The sequence below is a fragment of the Tachysurus fulvidraco genome, chromosome 3 (assembly GCF_022655615.1).
Source record: "Tachysurus fulvidraco isolate hzauxx_2018 chromosome 3, HZAU_PFXX_2.0, whole genome shotgun sequence".
In the NCBI taxonomy this organism is placed as follows: Eukaryota; Metazoa; Chordata; class Actinopteri; order Siluriformes; family Bagridae; genus Tachysurus; species Tachysurus fulvidraco.
In genome coordinates, this window is record NC_062520.1 from 11,688,449 (window position 1) to 11,705,193 (window position 16,745).

General features: G+C 37.6%; 2 protein-coding genes across 30 annotated transcripts in view; both read left to right on the forward strand.

Moving 5' to 3' along the window:
* Positions 1-9,107, forward strand: part of epb41l3a (erythrocyte membrane protein band 4.1-like 3a) — a 69,675-nt gene extending 60,568 nt beyond the window's left edge. For 8 of the 27 annotated variants that reach the window (XM_047811125.1, XM_047811126.1, XM_047811129.1 and 5 more), the window contains 8 exons: positions 153-803; positions 1,846-1,968; positions 2,802-2,927; positions 4,099-4,230; positions 5,073-5,171; positions 6,548-6,628; positions 6,962-7,077; positions 8,035-9,107. In XM_047811125.1, the coding sequence (XP_047667081.1) occupies positions 153-803; positions 1,846-1,968; positions 2,802-2,927; positions 4,099-4,230; positions 5,073-5,171; positions 6,548-6,628; positions 6,962-7,072 (1,323 nt within the window). In that variant the 3' untranslated portion in view covers positions 7,073-7,077; positions 8,035-9,107. Of the gene's footprint in view, positions 1-152; positions 804-1,845; positions 1,969-2,801; positions 3,285-4,098; positions 4,231-5,072; positions 5,172-5,721; positions 6,068-6,547; positions 6,629-6,961; positions 7,078-7,395; positions 7,482-8,034 lie in introns of those variants that run through there. The other 19 variants (XM_047811132.1, XM_047811137.1, XM_047811138.1 and 16 more) reach the window with 12 other exon arrangements.
* Positions 9,108-13,377: 4,270 nt separating this feature from the next.
* zbtb14 (zinc finger and BTB domain containing 14) lies at positions 13,378-16,592 on the forward strand. Of its 3 annotated transcripts, XM_027150010.2 has the most exons (3): positions 13,883-14,164; positions 14,215-14,305; positions 14,763-16,592. In XM_027150010.2, the coding sequence occupies exon 3, from the start codon at positions 14,777-14,779 to the stop codon at positions 16,106-16,108; it is 1,332 nt and encodes a 443-aa protein (XP_027005811.1). In that variant the 5' UTR covers positions 13,883-14,164; positions 14,215-14,305; positions 14,763-14,776; the 3' UTR covers positions 16,109-16,592. The 3 variants fall into 3 exon arrangements, with proteins under 3 accessions (XP_027005812.1, XP_027005813.1, XP_027005811.1); XM_027150011.2 differs by lacking the exons at positions 13,883-14,164; positions 14,215-14,305 and adding an exon at positions 13,378-13,802; XM_027150012.2 differs by lacking the exons at positions 13,883-14,164; positions 14,215-14,305 and adding an exon at positions 13,378-13,797.
* The last annotated feature ends 153 nt before the right edge of the window (positions 16,593-16,745 follow it).

The following is a 16,745-nucleotide window of genomic DNA, read 5'->3' on the forward strand; positions in this document are numbered from 1 at the left end:
AATCTAGTCCAGTTTTACTGAATACATATAAAGAGATGTTTAAAGATCTATCAGCATGTGTTAGTGGCTACTGACTTGTATGTTGGCTGTGAGTGTGTCTTCCACTTCTCCTACAGAGGTGCTTAACATGCCTTTCTGTATCCTATATGTAGGAGTCTGATGGTTGGGTAATTATAAACAAGGTTCCACCTAAGGTATCTGAAAAGAAAAACATAGTCAGCTACAAAGTAGTGGGCATTACTAACGCTGTTACTGCTGACGAGGCTTTGGGAGACGTAGCTCTCAAAAAGGCATCAGCCATACAACAGGAAGTACGTGAAAAGGCTTTCGCGCTCGGCAAGTCCTATGACACTACTACAGGGAAGATCGTGACCAATGCAAAAGATGATTTTCCTTCTCCGACAGTAGTGAAGAAGTTCTCAGATCAAAGTAGCACCACAACTGTGAAGATCATCCCGGTTTCCACTGAGAAACATGAGCCTACAATCCTGGCAGACATAGAAGGCATAACAGCACCAGTGATCACAGTTAAGGAAGCAAGCACCCCATCTCCCTCTGAGACTACAGGTTTTGTGGAAATGGTGGTGGCTCTTTGCTCTAGTGAGGAAACTGAAGAGGCAAAAAAGGCTGAGGTGAAGCTGCTTACAGATTCCTCAGTGATGGAGGCAATCACCCCTACGCCCAGATCACCTCTAAGGTCCCCTCTTAGATCTCCACTCAAATCTCCATCGAAATCAGTGGAATTGGTTGTGAGCCCCAGTCCAGCCCCAATTGTAATCAAAACATCTCCAACAGCCAGAGTGGTAGTATAACACCAACACTGATAATACCAGCACTGTGCTTCCCACATGGCACCCTTCAGCTTCTCAGGCCTGGCTTTCCAAAATAATTACCATTACTTAAAAGCCAGCGCTTTGCAGTGTCAATTCATTATTACGAATGGTCTCAAAAAATATTGTGTTCCTTTGTCTTGTTTCTTTTTATTTTTATGACTCAAATACCTGTTTGTGGAATTTGATGTCACTCACTCCTGCTTTAAAACCTAAGCCTGCTGCTTTTATTGAGGCTAGCTTTGACCCGCTTCATTCTGCACACAAATGAGCAGCTTATTTTTTTCTCATTTATTTTTATTTTACTTACACTTTTTTTAAAACAGACTTCTTGCTGCCAGTCACATGTGCAATGTCTTTGGCTTCAATCACGGATTGAATGATGGCAGATTTTCCTTTTATGTTCCCTCTGATGTTTATGCTGCTTGATGTGAAATGATGAGGGCTTTATTCATAAGAGGGTACTAAATCCCACTGGAAACTGATGTAACTCAACTCTTTTTAGGGCTGTTGTGATCTGAAATTCATCTGGAATGAAAGGGAAAAAGACAGTGTATCAGTTAAACTCTAAAATGCCAGTTCTCACTTATTGTTTACTGAAAAATTGACAGTGACAATCTAGGAATATTGATTTACATTTGAACCTCTTTTAATGTTCTGGATATCTGTCATTGGAAACATATTGAAACATACAGGCAGTTAGATTACTCGTTGTCTGTGGAAAATAAGGAATTAATTTCCTCTCTTATGAATAACCCAAACAGAATATGCTAAATTTTGCCAAATGTCTCAGAGCTTCACTCGGCACAATATTCCTGTCTGATGTCCTTGTTTCCAAAGTTTCCAGTCTGTGTTTTGCTAAATGGTGTGTGTGTGTGTGTGTGTGTGTGTGTGTGTGTGTGTGTGTGTGTGTGTGTGTGTGTGTGTGTGTGTGTGTGTGTGTGTGTGTGTGCGTGTTCATTTTAACCCCTTACCTGCGTGTGTGTGTATGTGGCATTTGTGGGTCTTTGCCCAGCCTAAGCCCACATTCGATGAGATGTCCCCGGAGCTCACTGCTCTGTTAAAGTCTGCTCATGAACATATCAGCACCTGGTCCTCCTCCTCTACAACTACTGGGCAAACCGGGGCCATCCTTAAGGTGGACTACATTAGAGATAGCATTCTAATGTTTAAAGATCGTTACAACAGCCATACCATGCAGTTTGATCTAAAGGATACAGTTTCTATGGCTGTTTACAATATAATAGCTTTAATAATATAACATTAAATGTTATGAATTGATAGGGCATTTTTATATTCACAGAGCTTTTGCATCCTAGCCTAGTGCCTGCTTTTATAGGGTTCTGTGTTCCCTTGTCCTTGTAATGTTTTGTCTATAGCCTTTTTTTTTGTCCTTCCATTATGTATTGACAAATTTATTGCTTGGAGTACCAGCAGAGGCAGCAGACGATTTTGTATTCAAAGTCACATTAGCCGTGTGTAATTTTTGCATTCTTGAGGTTCAGAGAACATTCCTAGTGTCTTTTCAAATGTAATATATCTCTAGGGAATCTGTCAAATATATGCACTAAACATAAAAGCTGTTTAGAAGGACAGGTGTTAACTAGCTTTTAATTATTTAATGAAATGTTAATTTTAGTTACTTGCATCATTCTATTTACTTCTTAATGCACAAATGTAATATCTTCTCTCCCCATTAATTTACAAATACTTTTGACTAAAGAATTGTCCCATCAACTGTCTTTAGGCTTTTCTTAGACATGAGTTTTAAGTAATTCTTAAGAAACATCATTATGTAAGGTAGCTTTTTTAAGTTTTTTTAGGTAAATTTAATTATTATTTAGCATGTATGATAGTTTTATTTTCTTGAATAAAATATTATAATAAAATATTTTCATTCAAGCTAATATCGTTTCATTATTTGTTGGACGGCATCTGCTTCATGTGCATGTGTTTTATGTTTTATCGTAGACATCTACCAGATCTGAGAGGACTGAACAGCAAGCAGATACACAGAAGCTTCCAGAAAAAGACCAGCCAAGGGAAGAGGAACAAGCAGATGAACCACAGCAGTATACCGTATCGAAAAAGTCACAGGTAGAGGCACTTACTTTTCCAGACGTGTTGGAGCCTGGTGTCTCTAAAATTACCTATGATGAGCCCAGTAGCTCTGTGCATGTCTCAGACCATTCTACATCAGACAAGGCCAGCAGTGATTCAAGCAGCATGGCAACTGCTGAATTCAACATGCCCATATCGTCTATGGGTATTGCCCTCAGTTCCATGACCACTCGGCCCCTGTCTCCCAGTGACAGCGAGTCTGGTGATGAGAGTTTTTCTTTGTCTACCGATGATGATGATCCAGCTTCTGGAGACCAGTCACCCAATATGACACTCTGCTCTACTATCATCCTGTCGGAGCAGACGGGAGATGCTGAGGGTCACAGTAAGGAGGTAGAACTCCATTTTTCGTGGTGCCTTTGACCCTATAATCCACAAACCAGTACCCAGGCTTCTGCTTCCAATCCTAACCCTAAACCCCCCTACACTGCCCATGTACTGTCATTTGAGCAAGTAGTTCCAGTTTGTAGCAGTATCTGTGTGTGCATCACTGTGCTGCACTGAGGTCTCTAAATGAGGGTTTTATTAATGTTCCCAAAATGGTGAACAAGAGCTTTTCAGCTTTTTAAATGTGTGACCACCTCTGTGTTTAAGAGCACACACTCCCACATCTTTTATTCTACCTATACTGAAGCACTATGAAACAAATGCTAATAACATCCTATTATGGTATCATTTGTTTTATTCGTACTTCTGAATCTATTTAGTGAACTTGATGGGAACTCTATGTAGAATAACTTTTCTGTTGTATTTTCATTCACACACAAATTTGATCCGCAGAAGATGAGATGAGCATAAAGGTGACTTTAGTGCTGACAGCCTTATTTATAAACAGTTTTGTTGTCATTAAGATAACAGTGGCAAACTCTAAATGAGCTACAATGTGATAGACACAAACATTTCTCCCAACTTGTGAGTGTAATTGTAACTGCACTGATTTTTTTTATATTTCTAAGAACTGTTTGAGAGAGACTACATCCTTTTTTAATGTAGTTGGACTCTATAGTTTTTCTAATAAATAAGTTTGATGTATGCGTGTGTCCCCATCCATGCCATAACGAAAGTTGACGTAGGATGTGTCCTTTGTGAGCTTTGTTTGTATGTGAGAGAAAAGTGTTCAGACTTTTTATTTTTTTATTTTTTTAAGGTTTCCTCACTGCTCCAAACAGGGGTCATAACCTTTAGCAGTGCGTTGTCAGATGAGATGGAGAGACTGGATTCAGAGGAAATGCCAGTGATCCATACGGAAATGAAGACCATAACATATGAGGCTCTAAAGGTACACTGCTACTCTGCAGGGATAAGAAACAAATCAGGGCATATTTTATCATGTAGAGACAGACTGAAATGGAGAAGTTGTTACAGAGGGTCTCTATGCACTTGCTTAAAGTTAATAAAAAATATATATATATTCAAACTGTTTGTATTGTTTTAGATGCATACAAATTATTCTTTATCATTTTAAAATGTTCGAGGAAAAAGTAATGCACTAAAAAACAACAATGCCAGCATAAATGACCTTTATCTAAATGGCATTAATGCTCAATTCCGATTTAGTTTTGTCCTTTATCAGGTTGTGGAACTGTGCTGCTGTATGAATGCTTACGTACTATTTTAATCACTGTTTTAAACACTTCTGTGTTAACTTATAATCCACCAATCAAAAATATACAATCAACAGCAGTCGGGTGATCAGAAATTGTCACTAAGTAAGACAAGCTTGATAAATTGTACTGGGGAAAATTAACTGTAGTTAGCAACTGTACACCTACAATGTAAACCAACAGAATAGGCATGTCTAATAAAGTGACCAGCAAATGTACACAGTATACAGTATAGCACCATACACACACCATCATTCTTCTACTACTGCTTTGGTCCTGCAGTGGTCTCTTTTCATTAACTGAAGGGAAAGAAGATGCAGGCATATGTTAGGTTGTGTGTACACAACAGGTAATTTGGAACAGGTGAATCTCAGGAGGTTGGGAGACCAGGGAGGCAGAACGCTGGGGGAAGAAATATTCAGGAGCAGAGATAAGCCTGGAATGTGAATATGTGAATGGCATTTTCTCCATCTGTCTCATGCAGTCTAACAGAACATTGCTTTTCTCTTGTTGACAGGGTGATACAGAAGGTGACACAGAGCCAGGGATTCTGATGAGTGCTCAGACCATCACCTCTGAAACTACCAGTACAACCACCACCACACATATTACTAAGGTACAGACAGCTTTTTCTTCCTCATTTTCGGTTTGTACTTTCTCATGTATGTAAATCATTTATTAACGATGTACTGGTGTACAATATAGAAATAAAAATATATTCATATTCACAAAAACATTGACTCATTAGATTTGGGCTTGTAGTGATGCTGCCCTCCAAGATTATGTGTCTTCTTGATGGATTATTGTGCCTGAAATAAATCATCCTTGCTCATCTCAGCTGTGAGATATTATTCAGTTCAATTCAATTTCCTTTCTGTAGTTCTTTTAACAATAAACCTTGTCACAAAGCATGGAAATGTAGCTCTAGATCCCTAGATCCCCAATGAACAAACCAAAGGCAATAGAGAAAAGGAAAAACTTCCGGAGACGACATGAAAAAAACTTTAGCGAAACCACACAAAAGAGTATCAGTTCTTTTCTGGCTGACACCTGATAATGATTATAAATAATTACTCTTCAGTTCTATACTAGATTATTAAGTGTGTTTTAAGGATGTTTCGAATGATCTTATTAGATTATTGTTATTATTATTATAACATTATTAGAATAACAGTCTTCAAGATTACAGCAGCAGTTCAGAAGATACACAGCTACCCCATGGGCAGGAGTCAAGGGAGCAAAAATGTGCTCTTTGGACAGGAGTCAAGGAGATGATGGACGCTTTCTCCCCTGGCAACAAAAGCAACACTAGTGGACAATGTGTGTCTGTATACTTCATGTGTGCAGAAAAGGATAGATTGCACTTTCCTCTGAATGTTTACTGTTAACTTCAGTTGCACATTTCACAATTGCACATGTGTACATACAAATTGTATATATTGTATACTTCAATTGTACATTTCTCACACTTGCAAATTTGTACATACAAATTGTCTATATTTGTATATGTATATTTCAACTGCACATGTGTATGTATATGTCATTCTGTTACACTGTGGAGCTTATGTCACTAAAACAAATTCCTCGCATGTGAAAACATGCCTGGCAATAAAGCTGATTCTGATTCTGATTCTGATGTGTTTGAAAAGAAGTAGCTAGCTGGCTTTACATTTCTCAGAGGAAACATGTGTTGGCCTTCACCCTGCACTACTAGTAGTCCAAGCCTTTCAGGTTTTCATGTGGAACCATCTTATAAAGATTGTGTGTGATATATGGATGGATGGATGGGTGGATGGATAGATGGATGAACCTCCACAAGAAACAATTCAGTCATTTAACAAAATATAAACAAATGGTTAAGTAATGACCTCATGGCTTTTTGGCAAGTGAAAGTTCCATTATTTTGCATGTCCTAAATTTAAAGATGAAATAGTTGCTTTTTGACTTATTGTACAGTAAATGTCTTTTCCATGTGTTCTCTTTTGCTGTCAGACTGTGAAGGGAAGTGTTTCAGAAACCCGGATTGAGAAACGTATTGTCATCTCAGGGGATGCAGACATCGACCATGATGAGGTGAGAATCACACCATTAATTCACACGGAACAGCTGCTTTAGCTGATAGACTGCTTCTGCAGTTTTAACACATTACAGGCTTCTGAGGACTATGTCCTCTTAAATACTTACTCTGAGCTGGCTCTGAGCAATATTAATACGTATACTTCTTAACACTTCTCTGTATTATTTGGTGTCCTCCAATAATGCTCTTCCTTAAAAGTAAATGAAATTACATTTACACACCAGCTATTCATAAACTACTTCCATTTATCATTTGTTAGACATAATTCTTATTACTTGCATTCCCACAACCTCTTTGTGTTGCCGTTATGGGGTGCCATTGGGGGTCAGGCCCTGGCTCAGGCCATTAAAGAAGCCAAAGAGCAGCACCCCGACATGTCAGTGACCAAAGTAGTGGTCCACAAAGAGACTGAAATCACACCAGAAGATGGCGAAGAGTGATGCAGGTAAGGGAAGAGCCAATCACAACCAATGCTCTTTGACTTGGCTGACTGCGAACTAATGTACAGCTTTGCCAATGTTCCAACATTCTAGGAGCTGCCATTCTAACCCCTGTCAATTTTTCTGCATCTAAATCCCATAAAGAGATGCTCTGAATACAAATCTTGTTTCCCTCATAATGATCATGCTGGACATTTTGAAACTAGATGTATATATATATATATATATATTGTTTGTTTGTTTGTTTGTTTGTATGTTTGGTTTTGCTTCATGGTGTTTTGACAATAAGGAATAAAAGTGTTTCTTTGTGGCTTCTGCTGAAGTAAACCTTCTCAGAGCTGTTGCTTTTTATCAAGCAAGAAGAAGGGTGTCCTCTGCTGGACATGAGTAGTAGTACAGTTTACTTCAGGTAAATATGGCCTTAAATAAATGACTTAATGATGTATAAATTTACATCATTTGATATTTCCTCCAAACTATCCTTTAATCGATTTTCAAATAAATCATTAAAATTAGTCAATAATTGTGTCAAGTTAATTAATGGACATATTGAAAGCTTAGCTAGTTTGTTTGCTTTTTACTTTTTAAATATATTGGTGGATTTAATGATCGATGCTTTTTAAATGTGTTTGTTATTCTCGATTGGTATTTCTTATTGTCAAGTATTGTGCAAGCATGTGTTAAGAGGCCTATAATTGCAATAATTTTGCATGGCAATTTAAGTATATAGCATTGGTTATGCTCTGAGTGTGTTTAATCTACTCAACACTCACAGACATGTGCTGTTGTACTGTATGTCATGCTTCGCTGTTGATAAAATGCTAAAATGGTATATTCACCATACACATTATGTCCTGCTTCATCCTGTTCTATTTTACTTATGCCTTGATAGTTTTTTCAAATAATAAAATAATAAAAATTATAAGAAATAATATACTAAGCTTTTGCTCATGTGTTTGTAGGATTAGTATGTCTTCATATTTTTCACACCTACACCATGGGAATTTAAGGACATTTTGGAGATGCTGCCAAAGGAAACGGCACTACAGACACATCAATGGATATAACTTCATCTGAGCACTTCTGGAGTCACCTTCTAACAAACACATGGTCACTCTGTCCTGCAACACTTGCTTACAGATCTCCTGGCTAGCCTGGTCCAGCACTGGTCAATGACCCTGCATGACATGGGATCAACACCTTTTCTATAAAGAAAATAAACGCTAAATAAAATGTAGGAAATGCTCAGTGACCGCAGTGTAAATTTCAGTCTCCTTTCCACACTCCCTCTGAAGGAGAAAAGAAAGTATGTGGCCAGAATTTTGAAAATAGTACTGATATTATGACCTACATTTTATTTATTAGAATATTTCTCGATACAAGAAGATAAGACTAATAATAATGATAATAATAGACTGCATCTGTATGAGCTCCAGTATTTAATCATGCGATAGGTGTGTCATTGAGTTCAGTCCACATGTCCTGTTCCAGCCACCTCAACACATTCTCTGACATGTTCATGCTGAATGTATGTGTGAATCACAATATGAATGATGTACACTTGCTTTATGATCAATGCATATTAGTAAAAAATGTTTTTACAAGATATATGGCATTTTTTTTTATGTTTTTCCTTCATTTTACTCAATGAAATTTCCAAATTCAGTGAAATGAATGCACTGTGACCATTTGTCACTGACTCCTTGCTAACAATGATGGCTTTGCAAGGTGACATCTGCCCCAGTCTCTCTTTTTAAGTCATTTCCCAAAAATGTCATTTTGCCCCAGGTGGCATAACTGAGCCTTAAATTGTACAAACTGGACAGAGAATCAGAAACATCACAACTGATGTGGTTTTTAATCCTTCTATTTCTGTTTCCTCTTTGTCTTCTTTTTCTCATTATTACTATGATTATTATAATTATATTTGTTGTTGTTAGCCTGTGTGTGTGTCCAGAATTATCATGCTGCCATGTGCTGCACTTCACGTTGAATGTGTTTACCACAAAAGCTCAATAAAAATGTTTAAAATGTTTTTGCAAGATTTATTGGGTTTCATTTTCTAAACAAAAGGCTACTGTGCAAATTACTGTATAAATATTACATTTCATTATAGCAACATTTTTTACAAAATATACAGCGTTGTCAGGAATGACTATATTGCAGCTACTTTCATAAAATACATTTACATTTTCATGTCAATGGCAGAATCGGCATTGATTAGTACAACGTTACGAACAGTCTCTAACAACTGTCACAAACTCTCCAGTTCACCTTTCCACTGATTGCACATACATGGACTCACTTACACAATTACTGTCAACAGTAAATAAGGACATTGATTCCATCACATCTTATTCCTCTGATTCTAAGCCTTATTTTCGATGTTTGATGTTGCCCTGGTTACTCACATCACCTGTCTACTGATTATTTTGATTTCAATCTTGATAAAATTTTTATTGTATTGTATTTTGCGTGTGTGTGTGTGTGTGTGTGTGTGTGTGTGTGTGTATATATATATATATATATATATATATATATATATATATATAATTATTATTATTATTATTATTATTATTATTTATTAAGTTGGTTCCATACCCTGCAAACCATAAAGAACACAAATAATGAGCGCGCCTTGCTACAACACCAACTACAAAACAGCTTCTGTGTTACTGCTGTGCTGAAAATGATTCAACACTAAAATAACACCTGGGCAGTGGGGGTTCCAAAATGATCCCTTTTCATTCTCTGGATTAGGGGTTAAGAAATTGTGCACAGCAATAAAAGGGGCACAGTCATTAACAGCATAGGTATAATTCACACTCGTATGGTAATTATATCTATTATAAGAGACAATGAGAGTAGATACAAAATAGCTTACCTAATAAACTGGCAACTGAACATATGTTTCGAATTGAAAACTTGTAGGTGAGTCAAGCATTAATATTTCAGAAACTCTTTAGCCTTTTTGCAATAAATGGCTTGGACACTGCTCAAAAAAATTAACGGAACAAATAAACATCACAATGGACATTGTTTAATTTATTGAAACCAAAAAAATGTGATAATGGTCAATGGAAAACAAAATCATTAACCCAGTAAAGGCTGGATTCAACATCACAAAACAATTAAATTACAGGCTGATCCAACTTGCACAAATCTCATCATGGCAACTCAAAAGATGCACTCCTGACAACTTCTGGGCATACTCCTGATGAGATGTGCATGGTATCCTGGGGGATCTCATTTCAGTACCTACCAGCAGTAAGGGTATCTTTGGCTACATATGGAAGTATATTCTTGCCCAGACCATCACTGGCATACCCATGTCATGCTGGATGATTTTGCAGGCGGCATAATGTTTCTCACAGCATCTCCAGACTCTTTCACGTTTGTCCCATATTCTCATTGTGAGCCTGCTCTCATCCATGAAAAGAACAGGGTGCCAATGCGGACCTGCCAGTTCTGGTGTTCTCTGTGAAAATGCTAATTTAGCTGCAAAGTGCTGGGCTGTGGGGACCTGTGCTCATTTCCATTTTTCCATTTTTGAGTGTTGTTTTGTTGTTTCCTCTTTGGTTCACCTGTTGTCACTTTCATTTGCAAAACTGATTCACAATAACTTAAACTTCCTAACTGAACAGATTGATATCCCTGAAGTTTAAGTGATTTAGTGTTATACTGTGATGATTAACTGTTCCCTTTATTTTTGACCTGTGTAGATAATATTTAATCTTTTGTGTAAAACCTTAGTGAAATCTTTTTTAATATTTAAAAAAATAGACATTAGGTTCATGTTGACTAAGACAATCGATTTTCATAAGCTGACTTTTGACTTTTTACAGTTTGTAACGTACTCCAGAGTTCAAGTTTCATTTTCACTGTCAATGACAACAGCTGTATGTCATTATGCTTTCAAATGTACAGAAACTGAGGAACTAGGTACCTTTTCAGTCCTCTGAGACAACACAGCTGATGCTAAGGTTTGCTAGTACTTGTGGATGTGTTGAGGTTTTGAAACTAGTTGAAGCTGTGTACCACGTCTACAGTTTCTACATATGCATGTGGTTTCTGGTCTTCCTGAAATCAGAGATCAGCTTCTTGGTTTTCTTGTTGTAGAACATCAAGTGTTTGTTGTATTGCAAGGTTCTGTACTTCCTCAGACTCATGGTCTAATTATTGATCTAATCATTGGTGCATTAGTACCATTGGCTTAAAGATGGGTGTACTGTACACATGCTTGCACACACAACCACACACACACACACCTCTGATTACTCCATAAAACTCCATGTAAAAAAGCCTGAAAATAAGCTTTTTTTTGCACAGGCCTGTGTAATGAGTCAATAATAATCTGTGTAATTTGGCCCAATTTTCTGGTAAACAGTAAAGGAAATTTGACCTCTTCCGAGCTGAGGGAACCATAAACAAGAATGAAAGCATGTTTTTTTCATGCCATGGCCGTGCAATGAAAAAACGTGGTTATAATAGCAGGCAATGGGGAAAAACAGCCCGGATATGTAGTAAGAAATAAATAAAATCTAATGCTGCACAAAAAGAAACAATACATAAAAGCCAATGTTTTTAATAATCTTTGACATATTTAAGACTGTTATATTTATATATTAAATATGTCATTTTTATGTAAATAAAATCAATAATTAAATGACTAATCACTAAGACATCACTAATTAATTAGTAAATAAAAAAAGTACTTTTTAAAAAAGATTTAGTAGTTTTGATTAACAGATTTATGCAACAAAAAAACTGAAGAAATATTAATCTGATATATTTGCATATAAGTTTAATCTAGTGGACATTTTAGGTCATGAACATCATGACAGTGTCCACAAGGTTTAACGATAATGGTGTTAGAAGCATGACTGCAGCGTTCAATGTTCTATGTGATCCAGAATAGTGTGTTTGATCATTGCCATGGTGACATTAGTGGATCTATTTGTCTGATGAGGACAATGCTCTTTATGTAGAACTTAATAAAATCTTAATATTTTAGATATAATTTTTTATATATTTATATTTCACTGTGAATACCCTTTTGAGAGAAAGAATTTTACAGAAAGTACATTTAGATATATAAATAATGTAAATTAATTATTTTAACTAAGAACACCTTACAAGCTATTATAACGTACGTTTCAGTTAACAATGCAAAGTAAATGCAGTGGTTTTGGATATCCTTCTAATAAGCAATCATAATGAACATGTACAATTTCATGAATGCGGATCAACTAGAAACTGAGATGTTTGTCTCTGAATACAGAAACTTTTTCAGAGATTTGTGTTCATTCAGACACAAAAACATTAATGAGGTCAGGCACTTACTGTATGATGGGTGAGGAGGCCTGGTATCCCAAAGGTGTTCCGTGAGTTTGATTTCGGGTTTGATGTTCTACATCAGTTTTGGCAAACCATGTCTACATGGACATCGCTGTGTGCAGATGAAACAGGTTTGAGGTTTTGAAAACTATGGCTTTACAGGTTTTAAGTTATCCTGTACAATTGTGTGCTTCCGAATTTGTTTAAGGAAGACCTACATATGGGTGTTCTGGTCAGACCTCCAAATTCATCTATACGACATCTGTTTGAATGTATTTTTATAATCACACCCTCCAGTGTCACCCATATGAGAATGGGTTTCCCTTTGAGTCTGGTTCCTCTCAAGGTTTCTTCCTTACCATCTAAGGAAGTTTTTCCTTGCCACTGCTGACTGAGTCACCTCAGACTTGCTCATTGGGGATAAATACATACAGATTGTGAACTAAATCTATCTAATATTAATCTTGAATTTTATATTCTATTAATCTTTATATTATTCTTTATATTAACCTTTTGTTCTATGTTTAAGTTCTGTAAAGCTGCTTTGAGACAATGTCAATTGTAAAAAGCGCTATACAAATAAATTTGAATTGAATTTAATTGAAAAATTCATACAGCATACAAATGAGAAAACAAGCTTTTCAGGTATATGTGACATGACGTCATTATGTCAAGAAGGTCAAGCTTACATCCTTTATCTATCTGAGTTGCCAAATTGTGTCCAATGGCGGGTGGACACAAATCATTTTCCTGTTATTTCTATATTTATATGAGTATAGCTTAAGAGAAGATGTATAGTAAATGCAACCTATGGATCAAAATTTTCTTGACTCATGAATGCACGGAGGTTCAGAAAATAATAATAATAATTAAAAAAACACATCTATTTCAAAAGATGAACCAAAGAAGTTGCTTTTTTATTACACTTCTACTTTTTTTTGGTCGTTATAGATATACAAGGGTGGAGAGTTTTACAAAGAAAGAGGTCATGATTTGTCTGATATTGTGACACAGAAATCTTGACACTGTTCAGCTCTCTCGGTTACAGTGGCGCGCAAACTGCGTGCACTTTCATTTCCCGCTCGTGACAGTGTCTTTCGCGCCGCCAGCAGCTCCGTATCCGCGCTCCAGAGATTCATATTCATCAAACTAACGCAAGCTGAGCTGCCGCTTGCTCTGAGTGTGTGCCGCTTTGCGCTGTTTGCGTAAGCGCTCTGGCTGGCGGCACGGCTGCGCACGCCCTCGTTCTGTCTGCAGTTCCGTGCTGGCGCAAGCGCGTCCTCCCGCGTGTGTGCGCTCGTCCTCAGGCCAACAAAACACAAAGTGCATTATTCACTACTGGCTGCGTGACATTCAACGTAGACTTCTCCAGGGGATCAAAACGCCACGTAAGGTTGAGAAATGCGCTTTTTTTACTAATTGGAGCAGCTTTTAAAATAATTGCATAATGTTTGAGCAGGATGCCTGCGCGTTCTCGGCTTCGTCATGTCAGGAGTGTTCATGGCTGCTCGTGCTTGTGTCCGTCGTGAACGGCGTCCATATTTACTAGCTGAAGGGGGGAAGATATATACACACACACACACACTCACACACACGGAGTCCCGTGTTCAAAAACTGCCGCCATGTAGCCTGGTTATAACGATTTAATTTGATGGACACACGTTTTATTCACATTGACGGGGATTTTAGTTGCGAAATAGTTTTGTGTGAGAGAACAATGGTTTATTTATGATAGTTAGCTACACTGCTAGCTAGGTAGCTAGCTAGCCGGCGAATGTATAAAGCTACAGTAGCAGGCTAGCTAGCCTTCATGCTAAATGCTAAATACATAATAGCCGCCGCCTTTAGGCAATAGCATAACAAGATGGTTGCTAACCGGGGTGGCTAATGCGGCAGGTAAATAATACAGATATAATTATTAACCCAAACAACCATTAACTAACACAGTGCATGTTTGATATTTACAGCATACCATGAATGTGTTTAAAAACATGTTTTTTTTTACACCTACTTTACCTCCGGCCTCGGAATGTCTGTAGCCTGCTGCTAGTTAGCAACATTTTTTGACTCAGAAGCTAATATATTAGATGTGAAGATGTAAAATTCATTGCTTATCGCTCTTAAATAACAGCTTATCCTGCAGGGTAATGTGACAAAAAGCTTGAAACGTTTAGGCTTTACAGGAATATCTGCCTGTTTGAGTTAAACTGTTTAGAATCAATTAAAAACATGTTTACATCTTGATCTCGTTTTAAATCTGTATCAAAAGTGCAAGTTATTTATAGCATAATTGTTTGTTAGTGTTCCTGAATCAAGAACAATGAACATATCATTTCTCTTTTTTCCCCACCAGAACCCTGTTCCAGCATGTCAGAAACTTTGAAATATGTGGATGATGAACACAAAACTATTTTCCTAAAGATTTTGAACGAGCAGAGACTAGAAGGCGAACACTGTGACATAGCTGTGGTGGTCGAAGACGTTAAGTTCAGGGCACATCGATGTGTGTTAGCGGCTTGCAGTAATTATTTCAAAAAGCTTTTTAAGAAGCACGAGGTGGACAGCTCCTCCGTCATCGAGATTGACTTTATTCGCTCGGACATTTTCGAAGAGGTGCTGAATTACATGTACACAGCAAAGATTTCAGTAAAGAAGAAAGATGTTAATTTAATGATGTCATCTGGACAAATACTTGGAATACGTTTTTTGGACAAGCTCTGCTCTCAGAAACGCGACATGTCCTCTGAGGAGAAAAATGACCATAAAAATGCCAAATATCCTTATGACCTTGTGAAAATGGGGCTTCAACCTGATGAACCCCAGTTAAACCAAGACAGTGATGTCCAGGTCATTGGGGACCAAGATGACACTCCTGACGATATTGTTGAGGAACCTCAAGGCAATCATGATCTAGACAAATCACCAAACAGTGCCCTGCGAGTGGAGGAAGCCACCTCACTATTAAAGGAGTTAACCCAGGAGGAAGTACACAAGGTTGCCTGTTATGATCAGGATGTTGAAGCAATGGACACTGAGCCAAAAGAGCTTGCCGCTCACACCCAGACACTTGCATTTGCTGACAGCATGGGGGATGTTAAGGATGAGCAAGCTCCTGGATGGAGCACAGCTACTGCAGACATGAAGCTTGAATACCTGCTGTATGGCACCAGGGACCATTTCGCCTGCCAGGTTTGCGGGAAGACCTTTGTGGATGAGAACCGGCTGAGGAAACATGAAAAGCTGCATTCTGCTGAGAGACCGTTCATATGCGAGATATGCACCAAAGCCTTCACCACACAGGCACACTTGAAAGAGCATTTAAAAATCCACACTGGCTTCAAACCATACAGATGCGAAGACTGTGGCAAGTCTTTCATCCGTGCCCCAGATCTGAAGAAACATGAGAGGGTGCACAGCAACGAGCGCCCCTTCAACTGCCAGATGTGTGAAAAAGCTTTTAAACACAAGTCCCATCTGAAGGACCACGAACGGCGACACCGGGGTGAAAAGCCTTTCAGGTGTAGCTCCTGCACCAAGGCCTTTGCCAAAGCATCAGATTTGAAGAGACATGAGAACAACATGCACAGTGAGAGGAAGCAGCTGTCTTCAAACAGCTTGCAGAGCGAGACTGAACAGCTGCAAGCAGCAGCAATGGCAGCAGAGGCTGAGCAGCAACTGGAATCCATAGCATGCTCATAACATAACTTATGTGTGTTCAATACACTCACACTAATGCACTGTAGAACAATCTTTTCTTACCCATTTCGATATGGTGAACAGATGCAGTCTTATTGTTTTGGTCATGTCTTAAGTTCATTTTTCTGAACTATTAGAATATGAGATGTTGATAGTTTATTAATTTTAGATGAATGAGTTGATTAACACTGTTGAATGTTTTTATTTTTTTCCAAATGTAAATGGTGCAAGGTTTTTTCCACTGTAAACTTCATACCAAATGTATTTGACTATTTGTGGCAGTGCAATGGACAATGGATTGTACTGACTACACTTGTTGACAAAGTACACATGCACAGTGCCAGTTTTGCTAAGTAAACAAAATTATCAAAATGCTGATGAAAATGGTCTTTGATGGTAATCTTTCCATCAACTATCTTGCAAGATGAAAAGATTTACATTATTGATATTTTTGCTGTAATAAAAAAAAAGCATTTCCAAAAATAGAGACCTTTTGTGTATCTGTTGAATTTTGTGCGTGGCCCATAAAAATCTACAGATCGTAAAGAATTTGATCCAAACCTGTTGAACATTAAGTTATTCCTAATAATCACAATTAAGCTTCTGAAATGTAAAAACAGTAAGTGAACTGATTCAGCTA